The 10,659-nt window shown below is 53.2% G+C and overlaps 1 protein-coding gene across 3 annotated transcripts in view; it reads right to left on the bottom strand.

Moving 5' to 3' along the window:
• Window positions 1-8,676, bottom strand: part of ALPK3 (alpha kinase 3) — a 53,562-nt gene extending 44,886 nt beyond the window's left edge. The window contains exons 1-2 of one of the 3 annotated variants that reach the window (XM_033402922.2): window positions 8,439-8,674; window positions 3,258-3,296 (exon numbers count right to left, since the gene is read on the bottom strand). In XM_033402922.2, the coding sequence (XP_033258813.1) occupies window positions 3,258-3,296; window positions 8,439-8,581 (182 nt within the window). In that variant the 5' untranslated portion in view covers window positions 8,582-8,674. Of the gene's footprint in view, window positions 1-3,257; window positions 3,297-8,438 lie in introns of all 3 variants that reach the window. The other 2 variants (XM_049705756.1, XM_049705755.1) reach the window with 2 other exon arrangements.
• Between the last annotated feature and the right edge of the window lie 1,983 nt (window positions 8,677-10,659).

The following is a 10,659-nucleotide window of genomic DNA, read 5'->3' on the forward strand; positions in this document are numbered from 1 at the left end:
ATGCCAGACCACCAGTCCTGGCATCCCCATTCCATCCTTATTGTGGAATCTTGCTTCACACTCCACCTTTCAGGGAAGCTTGTGCATGGGGGATACACACACATGGATAGGCCCAGCCTCAGAGATGGAGACCCCAGCACAGCAGAGCCTCCATTCATGCCACAGAGGGAAAAGCCAGCCAACCCCATGTATACATAGGTCCTAGGAGCTCAGGGGCCTCTCCTAAAGCTTAGGCTCAGAAGAAAAGCCCCTGCATTTGTGAGCATAGACCCATAATAGACAAAGAATAAGCTGGTCAATGCCAGGGGTCTAGATCCAAGGGTGGCCTCTAGCTCCTAGGAGTATCAGAAAAGAAAGACTCAAATGAATTCTCACCCTAAAGAGGGCTATGGACTTCCAGTGGAAAGCCAGTCATGGCTCCCTTGCTCCCCCCTTAGATCCACATGCTCAAGTGAATACACGGCTGGCAGCTCCAGGACCAACCAGCAAGACCGCCACATCACAAACAGATACACCACTGCAAAAGCCAGGGCTTTCAGTTCCCTCGTGATAGCCCATCTTCCAGAACTCAGGGGCATTTGTGCGCTCACTGAGTCCAGCACAGACTCACCAGCACTGCTCAGCACTTACAGTCCTCTCCTGCCTGCACACACGAGCAAACCACCATGCCAAACCCTTCCATGGGCCAGCAGAGACACAATGCATCCCTAGGCGTGACGTGTAACCACATAGCCAGGTTGTGTGGGGCACAAGCCGTGCCCAGCCCTCCTCCCCCTCCCAAATCACACGCCCTCTTGTGAGCAGCAGGGAGGACTGCAAGGGGTAATGTGAAGGGGAGCAGGAGAAACTGCTGTGGGGGAAGACAAATCACTCAGAGCTGCCTTTCTCTGAGCCTCAGAGGAACGGGTAGTCGCCCGCCGGCAGTGTGTGTCTGCCTGTAATCTCTCCACCAGGGGCAGGTAAGAGTCTGTGGGAACACAAGCAAATAGAAGCTAAATCCTACTTTGTGGGGAGGGCTCCACGTTCAATTTATCATTTCTGTGGTTATCATTCTGGACTTGAGTTTGAGGAGAAAGGTCACATCCCAGGAAGAGTATCTGGGATCAAGTAAGACTTCTGGACTGAGGGGGTCCAGCCATGGTTTCTGTACAGAATGCAGATGCCTGGCCCTTTGAGCAGTTGACAGGAGTCCTCCCCCACAAAGACTACCCAGAAAGGGGATCCCAACTTCTCACGTGCCTGAACGTTTGAGTTGGGACTACAGTTAAGGCTGCCATAACACTCCCTGCCACGCTCTCACCTGGAACCTAAGTAACTTATTAGATGGTTGTAAGAACTGTCTTCTTACAACTTACTGTCCTTTCCTTTCCCTTTTAATCCATTCAAAATAGAGGGTCCTTCAGGATCTAGACTATCAACTCCCTGACACTCGGGAATTTCATCTGAAAACGTTTCTCGTTGCTCTCATGCTAGCAGCAGTTTCTGACTTTGGGGAATACCAGATCCCAACCAACAGTTTCTAAAGGAAAGTGCTATGCCCAAAGTAATCAGACTTCTACGATTTTGCAACTAATTCAAAACATACCTAATTATGTCCTCCCTACATAATCTGAATCCTACCCTACTCATGAACATGAGCCTGGATCTCATATTCAGCTTAGGCTCTTAGGGATGAAGCTGCTTGGGAAAAATCTAAGAAAATAAGCTACTGGGTAAGTGAGAAAACAGGAAAATTATGCTTTAAGAAAATTTGCAGTGCTCACACTAGATATTCAACAACAGGTAGTTATGTTATTTCATTACTTTTTTTGAATAAGAAAGAATGCTTATCTTCTCAAACTTTCCAGACTAGGTCCTAACTATATTATTAACTATATTAACTGCTGAAAAGTATAGCTAGAAGAATGCCCTCTAGGAGAGTGGATCTGGGGTACATTTGGGGGGACAGGGAGAGTCACTGCATATACTATCATATTCTACTGAATGTCACCCACTTTTTGTTCCCATTTTCCAAACCACTCAGACATGGGATGGACTCTGAGTCTGCTGCTTCCTGCCCCCTGGAAAGCCAGGAAGTCCATGCATCTGAAAATGGTCTGGTCCCACCCTGACACCTCCAGGTCCTTCCAATTCTGTGACTTCATAAGGATATCACAGCCTAATCATGTGTCTCTATAGAACACCAGAATCACCACTGGTTTTCAACATGTTCAAAGGAACCTAACCCTGCCCTTAGGTTTGGTTATTTACCTTGCTTTAAGTAGACTTCCAAGACCCTCTCTCTTTTAGCACTTACCACACTCTGCTTTGAATTCATTGTGATACCCTCTCTTCTACCCCTTCAGACAGTGAGCCACCCAGAACAAAGGTCTCTCAGTATTCTTGCCTATCACAGGAAACGTACATGGTAGGCACTAATTATTAGCTATTCAGAAACCAGTTAGCTACGCAGAAATCTTTCTCTGTGTAAAGAAACTGTAGCCAACTCTCCCCAAATCTGCCAGAGTCGGGGATGAGGCCTAAGTGGTTGGAAGTAGCCAGGAAACGTTCCCATTTTGATCATAATTGTCAGTTCTGCCAGGGGTGGAGAGCTGTCCCCAGCTAAGGAGGCAAGAGGACAGTCATTCAACGGGCAAACCCGGCCCGTGGGCCTGCTCAGGCCCCGATCTGTCTCTGAAGCAGATTCAGAGAACAAGTTAATGCAGGAATACACTAACATGGTATTCCCTGACCTTACAGGGTTCACAGCCTGCAGAGGTGGAGAGGAGCCAAAGGAGAGGGTAATTGGGAGAAAGAGATGACAGAAGGAGAACTTATGGGACTGAGAAAAAAAATTTTTTTCAAGGAAGTATCCATGGTTAGAAGATAAACAATAAGGTGTCAAACCTAGATATGTGGTTACAAAAACCATGAAAGCCTAGGATGGGGGAGAAATGGGGCACATGACTGGTGGTTCTCTGTTCTGGTCCCATGGTGCCTCTCCCAGGGGCACAGAGATACAGCTGCAGGCATCTCAGGGACCCTGGCCTATTTCTGGGTCCCAGCACCCCTTTCGGATGGTGCATGCAGGCATCAACTCTGGCCCCTGTGAGACCCATGCTCACGTGAGTGCCCTCTCACACCCTCCCCAACCACCCTCCACCTTCCCCTCACCCCATGCAGCCTGGTTAGTGCAAAAGCAGTCACCCAGAGGCCCCTCAATGCCCACACCCAAGAAAAAAAGCAGTCAGAGAAATGTAATGCAATGGTGCGTTTACCTTCCAGAGCTGGGGTGAGACAACCAGTTGCTTGATAAGCTAAGCAAAAACAGCAAATGGAATCATTAGGCCAAAAAAGCAAGGAGAGGAGGAGGAGAAATCAACAACAGTCGGCAAAGTATTAATCGGCCACCATCTGGGGCCCAGGGGCTTTTCTATTAAAAGGGACCAGCTGTCTTAGTTGGCCAGCTCCAGTTAGCAAGTGGCCTCACCACCCGACACAATGTATCTGAAACCAAGAGCTCGTTAAATGCAACAGAGTCCTGGGAAATGGTTAGGCAGGAAGGAGGCCCCCAGGGGCTGAGCTTTGAGAAAGGTGTGTCCCAGGTCCTTGAATCACTTGTAGCTTCCTGGCACGGTTCCCCACTCCACAGCATGCCAGCTTGGGGGCAGCTCCTGCTTCAACCCTCGGCCTTTATGGGGAGAAGAGACCCCGTTCCTGGAAATCCCCTCACAGGCTGGGAAGGAGACAGGTGGCTTGGAGAACACCCATTAACATGTTAAAGTACGGTTAAACAGACCACGCAAGGCAAACCAGCTGTGAGTGTGAAGAACAGGAGAAGAACAAAGCAGTTAATTCAACAGGAGCCAGGAGGCACCCAATTCGGTCAGACCAGCCCAAGGCCCTTTACACTTTGAGGCCCTGATCATCCCTCCTGCCCCGGGGCAGCTGAAGCGGACACCAGCTAGGGGCTGTGTAGGCCACTGGGGGGTGAGGACTCACACAGAGCTGCCCCTTAGTGGAGATCCAGCCCACTTGACATGAGTCAACTTTTGCCTCTGCCTCCAGTTTTCCTAACACAAATATCTCCAGTGGAGTCTAGGGCCACCATCTCCCACTGCTCTCTGGGAGATCTCAGGGGCCACCCAACCACACTCACTCCCTTCAGTCTGTCCCCACCATGAGAATAGCTCTCCCTTCGTTATCAGCAGTCCAGTCTGCTCAGTGGAACTCTGTCTGCATCTCTGACCACTGACAGCCTGTATCTTTATAAACAAAAAAAACCAAACTCATCCTCTACCCCAAAACATGGCTTCCACTCCAGGGCTCCTGGGTTTGTGGATACTACCAGCACTCTCCTGAAGCTGTAAATCCGCCATCTTGGACTCCTCCTTCTCCCTCCCAAGTCCAGTTAGTCCATAATTCTAGGCCCTTCTTTCTCCTTTTCTATTCCTGCTGCTGTGTTCTGATCTAGACCCTCGTGCCTCCATATTGGATGAGCACACAATCCCCTTCTCCTTCACCCGTCATCACACCACCTCTCTGGAAAAAAAAAAGCTACAATCCCCCCACTGTGTATTATATTGAGTCTCAACTCCTTGACTGGGCACTTAAGGCCCTCCCTCACCTACTCGCACCCCATCACACACGGTTCTCTACTTCCCAATACTCAGGTTCCACTGTAACCAGACCTGTCGCCTAACTGGCATGGACAGGTCCATTCCTGGCCTCTGAGACTTCACTTTCGTCCTCTCTGCTCAGAAAGCCCTCCCTCTTTCCTTCTGCTCATCTAAATCCTGCCTACCCAGCCTTCAAACCTAGCTCTTGTAGCTTCTGTAGCTCTTGGCACAGTGCTAGGCATACAGTGGGTCTTCAACCTCTGTTTTATGGAAGAAAGAGCGAGAAAGAGGGAGGAGGAGGGAGGGAGAGAAGGGAAGTATTTCTTTCAGTCTGGAAGGGTCCTGCCCCCCAGAGGGAGCTGCTGCTCCAGAAAGCAGCTGCCTTTGCTCACAGCTTCAAAAACCCTCTGGAGGCCAAGAGGGCACACCTCCCGTGGTTTCAAGGCACTAGCCAACTCCATCCTTTCCTGACCATGAACTTCCTTTGCCTTTCTCCTCAGAGTGGAGAGATTTCTCCTTTGTTGGGTCTGGATTTCTTCCCTAGGAGGGAGAGGGAGAGAATCAGCTCTCTAATTCAGACAGAAAACGATAGGTTCCACCTGCAAGTGGGCAAGGGTCTGAACTGTGATAGTGACCCCTCCCTGGCTCTCTCTAGGGCTGGTTGTAACGCTCTGCTCCCTGGCTCCATCATCCTGCTTTCTCTAGGCCTCACCCTTACATAATTAGCCATGTCAGGAGGAGTCCTGGGCTGTGGAGGCACCTTGTCTTCAGAAGGTGCCTGTGCGCTGCTGACTGGGCCAGAGGTAGGTTCAGGGCTCTCACCCAGGAAGGGAACTCCCCATTTACTGACTGTGAGTGGGTCAGAATTAGAGGCATCAAATGTTGGGGTAGAAAGGCTAAAAGAGTTCTTAATGATACCTTCATTTTATAGAATGGACATTCAGGGCCCAGGAAGGAAAGGTCTCTTCATAAAGGAGAAAAGTAGGCCTGGGGGGAGAGGGGGCGGCAGCGTGGGGGACCAGGACTGGCCCTGGAAGCTGGGGCCTCCCATTCTTCCTGGCTTTCATATATTCTGGGACATAAAAGGCCCTCAGAAAGTCCTGGCCTGTTGCCTCAGTTTCCCTGAAAGCCCTAGACAACCTGCCTGACCCAAGCAGAACAGAAGAGGTGTCACAAAGCTATAGCAAATATCATGGGCTCTGCTGCTCCTCCGAGCCCACTTGGACCAGAGTGTCCAAGAAATGAGTGGTCAGAGATTTCTGGAACTTCTAAGTGTCCCTCGGAAGCAAGGTAGTAATAACTGCAACCACCCGACTGTGGTTCCTTAACCTACTCTAGCTTACCCATGCCCCACCTTCCTATAGGGGTGAGGTCCTAGAGGCTGGATGCCCTAGGAGGGAGGGCCTACAGTTTGGGGGGATTACTTGCATGTTGAACCTCTGACCCCAGGGGTACTGGAAATACCCTTGAGCTGACTACAGACTGGAAATCCCTCCAGGGTTGGAGGAAGGAAAGGTATGCACGGGAAGACAGGTTCTAGACCTGGGCCAAGGCTTCTGGTGGCCTGGCTCACAGCCCAGCTGTCCATCGGCTCCCAGGGGCAGCCTACCCTCCCAAGGTCCCATGAGAATGATGACTCACAAGCTCTGTGATAGCTGTGTATCAAGGTAGACCCGAAAACACTGAAGTCAAGAGTGAGTGGGACGGAACCTGCCTCTTGATCAGAATTCTTGGATAGTCAGGGCTCATCTAGGCTGGAGCCAGGGCTAACTGGCAAAGTCCTCAAGGGACCCTCTTTCTCCTCCATCTCTTGGGCCCTCTTCCCACACCCACAGGCAGTCAGGTTGCTCTGAGAGACAGAAGACTATATGGTTGCCTGCTCTAACACAGGAATCAGGCCTTGATAGATGGCTGTGAACTGCCTCCGCCCCAAGTACCCAACACAGCCCCATTCACTTTCACAGTCTCCCCTCTTCGGCCAGAGGTTTTTCCAGAGGTAAGAGAAACCTAGCCTTCTTTGTCTCTCAGGACCGGGGACGGGGCGGGGGTCTGTGGCCAGGTGGCAGAGGCAAAACCACAGCCCACAGTCCTGGGCTAGAAAACCCTCTCTCCCACTGCCCCAGCCCTGCCTCTCCAAACACTTGATGAAAAGAGTCTCCATTTAAGAACATTCTCACTTAGGTCCAAAGGGACTGAAGCCAGACATTTCTAATCCACTTGCAGTTCTCAGGCTGACACGCTGCTTTGCACTCATCACATGTGCAATTGTATCTACCATACAACTTCTCAGGCGGCAGCTGGAGAGTGGACATGTGTCCACTCTCCAGCCTTTTTCCTAACAGCCCAGACCCCCTGCCCTCCCAGTTCTGCCTGGTTTTCAATCCACCCCAATGCTGTCTCTGAGAAGGGCCCTGCTTCCCGCTTCTCCTTGTTCCACTGGTATTGACAAAGGCCAGACACAGGAGGCAAAGCCCAGACAAATCACTGTGACAAGTATGAGACAAGCGTGAGGCTCCTGGAAGGCAGTCAGCTTCACCATGGACTGGAGTAAATATACAAATGTCATTCCAGTTTTTCCATAGAGCCAGTGGCTAGGAGGAAGGGGCATTCTTTCTGGCAGCCAGAGACCTTGTTGAGTCTGACTCAATCACTAACACCAGCCCTCAGCCCTGTCCCAGACATGTGACACCATTTGACGAGTTTTATGCAGAAACCGGTTCCGGTTACATTTGAACTTTTCCAACTCCAAGGTCAACAGAACTCAGCCAATCCACGAGGAAGTGCCTGGGACTTTTCCTGAATGTCCTTGATGCCTGTTTTTGTGCTGTTTTAAGAACGGAGGACAAGAAGTCTCCAGACAGCTTCTCAGAGGACTGGCTGTTTTCTGTGTGACCTACGGTAAGACAAGTTCTGGGGCTGTGACACAACCACTAACCCAATAGCCAACCATCACAATTCCCTTTGGAATAGACTCCAGAGTTGGAGGGAAACGAAGCTGTCCAGAGGGGACAGGAAGTGTCCGCCTCCATGGTAATGAACGTGTTCCTGTGTGTCTGGGTGCCTTTGAGTGCCAAAATGCCCCTCTATTGTCTGCAAGTCTTTACACGGGTGGGTAGCCTAGCTCCCAAAACAAAGCATCCACACCTCTTTAATTCTTGGAAGAGAAGTAAAGGGCTCATCATTTCGGCCCCTTCCCTTGGCATCCCAGTCCCCCAGACTGGGCAGGGAAACTGGCTTCCTCAGAGCCACACGCTCTGAATCTTCAGGCCGGGCCGACCAGCACCTCGAGCAACCCCTTCACCTCACCAGCTCCCACCGAGATCCCGGGGAAGACCAAAGTCCTGGGCCCAGGGGAAGACCCTTCTCTAAAGAGTTTATTTTTTCCGCTGAATCCGGAGCGAAGCAGCCCCCTTCAGGGCAGTGCCCCTAGCGCCCCCCACCTCCCCCTCTCCCCTGCCCACCCCCGAGAATGTTCTCCCCCTCCCTTCCAGCCGGCAGGAATGTCAGCCTCTCTGGCTTTCCTTATCGCGAGCTGTGGAATCCGAGGCCCGGGAGTAGCTGAGCGAGGGGCAAGAGTGAGGTAGGGGAGATAAGGAGAGCGTTCAGGCCCCTGTGAAATCACCCCAAAGTAGGGCCTTCCTCCTCCCCAGAGCCTCGCATTGCCGGAGGCTAGAGGCCCACGGGCCATGAGAGGTCAGGGGAGCCGTGAGGGGCCGTGAGGGCCGGTCCGGCCTGACCATGTCCCCAGGCCTCGGGCGGGCGCTCCAAGGGCCCATCCGAAGGCCTCCGCCCTCCCCACACGCCGCCCCGGCCCGGCCAGGCCCCCAGGGCGCCACTCACCTCGTCTCGGGCCGCACGCTGAGCAGGTAGCTGCGGCTGGCGGGGCTGGGGATCCACATGGGCCCGTCGTCCTCGCCGTCGCCCCCCGCCCCGGACCGTCCGCCCGAGCCCCAGCCGCGGCCGGGGGCCCTCCGTGACCCCATGCTGCTGCCGGCCCGCGCCCGCCGCCGGCCCCTGCCCTTTCTCCAGGCCCCCGCCCGCCAGGACCGCGCCGCCGGCCGCCGCTCCCGCCCGCGGCAGACGCGCGCCCCTATTTATAGCCGCGGGCCAGGCCGTCGTCACCTGCTGCTGTCCCTCCCCCGGCCCGGCCAGCGCGGCCTCCGAGGCGCCGGGGGGCGCCGGGCCGCGGGGGCCTCGCCAGCCCCGCCAGGCCGTGCGCGAGGGTCCGTCGATTCCTTCCCTCAGCCCACCGCCCGACGTGTGTGGAGCGCCCCCTCCGCACCAGCAGCCGCCCTGGCGTCGGGGCCAGCCGCCCAGGGAGGCCTCCCGGAGCTAGAGGGGAAAGGGGGGTGCGGTTCTTGAAAGGAGACCAAGCATATGCCCTTCACCAGGTCCCTAGGACCCAGGCTTCCTGCCAACTTTCCTTTCCTGCTCGCGCCCCCGTTTCGCAGGTGTGGAAGCTCGGGCTCTTCGGCCTTTGCCAAGGGGAAGGTGCAGAAGTACCCAAGGAGCTGCGTGGGGTGTGCGACCCAAAGCCCTGGAAGGCCAAAGAAGCGGGGGGCGGGGGGCGCGAGGGGGCGGAAAAGCTGCTCGGAACCTGGGGTGCTGGATCCAGTGGGAGACCAGGGAGCCAGGGACCCGCCCCTCTTGCTGGTAGCAGCCCTGACTGACCCTGGCCTTGCCAGTGGCTGTTGATGCAGCACTTAGACAAACCCAAACCCACATACCTGCATAAGTGACCTCAGTTCCGGAGGAGGAGGCCAGTACTCCTCAGAATGTTCCTCTCCATTATCTAGTAGATTAGGGGTTCAGTAAACACCTCTAGAATAATTGAACCTCCTTCTCCACCCTGTTCAGTCTCGATTTCCCAGCACCCGAGGGGGAAATGGGCTGAGTCCTAATGCCCAGAAAAACAATCATTCAACAATTTCTGAGAGCAAAATTCTAATCACTGTGTAAACCTGGTTGTAAATATTGGGAATGACCACAGTCTGTTTACCCATTCTTTCGTTTCCTACATCCTTGAGAGCATCCAGAAAGTACCTGGAGCTGGATGGTTATAATTATTAGAAAGTTGGAGGGCTTCCCTGGTGGCGCAGTGGTTGAGAATCTGCCTGCCAATGCAGGGGACACGGGTTCGAGCCCTGGTCTGGGAAGATCCCACATTCCGCAGAGCAATTAAGCCCATGCGCCACAACTACAGAGCCTGCGCCCTAGAGCCTATGAGCCACAAATACTGATCCCGAGTGCCACAACTACTGAAGCTCACACACCTAGAGCCCGTGCTCCACAACAAGAGAAGCCAACGCAATGAGAAGCCTGTGTACTACAACAAAGAGTAGCCCCTGCTCACTGCAGCTAGAAAGCCTGCACGCAGCAACAAAGACCCAATGCAGCCAGAAAGAAAGAAAGAAAGTTGGAGCAAAGGAGTACAACCCCTCTGTTCTAGAAGCTACATTCACATCCCCACTCCTTTTGGAAATGGCTCTTCCTTCACTTTCACTGTGTGGTTCCAATGGCAACTGCCTTGATCCTACATGTTCCCTTCCCCCCACTCCCCACACCCTCCCTTCTGACTCAAGCCAGTCTATTCATGGTACCCATCTCCCTGACTACAGAAGCAGGCATCAGACCCAAGCTGTGTCAATCAAGGTTCTTCACCAATATGTTTTCACCTGGAATTGGGAAAGAAAACCTGTCCCTCTGTGGTGGAAAGCTGTGAGCTGCAAGGTCCCAGCTTTTAGCAGCCATGTTTCTTGCTATGTGGAGGAGGCCAGTCTGCAGTGAGGAAGAAGGAAGCTGACACAGAGAGAAGCAAAGGCAAGGGGTACAGCGTCCTGATGGCTTTCAGGTGCCTTGTTGCAAGTGTTCCTGTGATCCACCTTTGTCCATGGCCTTCCTGCAGTTTGGCAGTTCAACCATTTCCTGGAATCCATACCCCTAAAGTTCTCCCTTTGCTCAAGCTGATTCAAGTTAGGCTTCTATTAGTGGAATCTAAGAGTCCTAACCAATACTAAAGCCTCGTCTTCTAATGAGCCCGAATTTGCCAAATTTGACCACA

Source organism: Orcinus orca, chromosome 2, assembly GCF_937001465.1.
Source record: "Orcinus orca chromosome 2, mOrcOrc1.1, whole genome shotgun sequence".
Classification (NCBI taxonomy): domain Eukaryota; kingdom Metazoa; phylum Chordata; class Mammalia; order Artiodactyla; family Delphinidae; genus Orcinus; species Orcinus orca.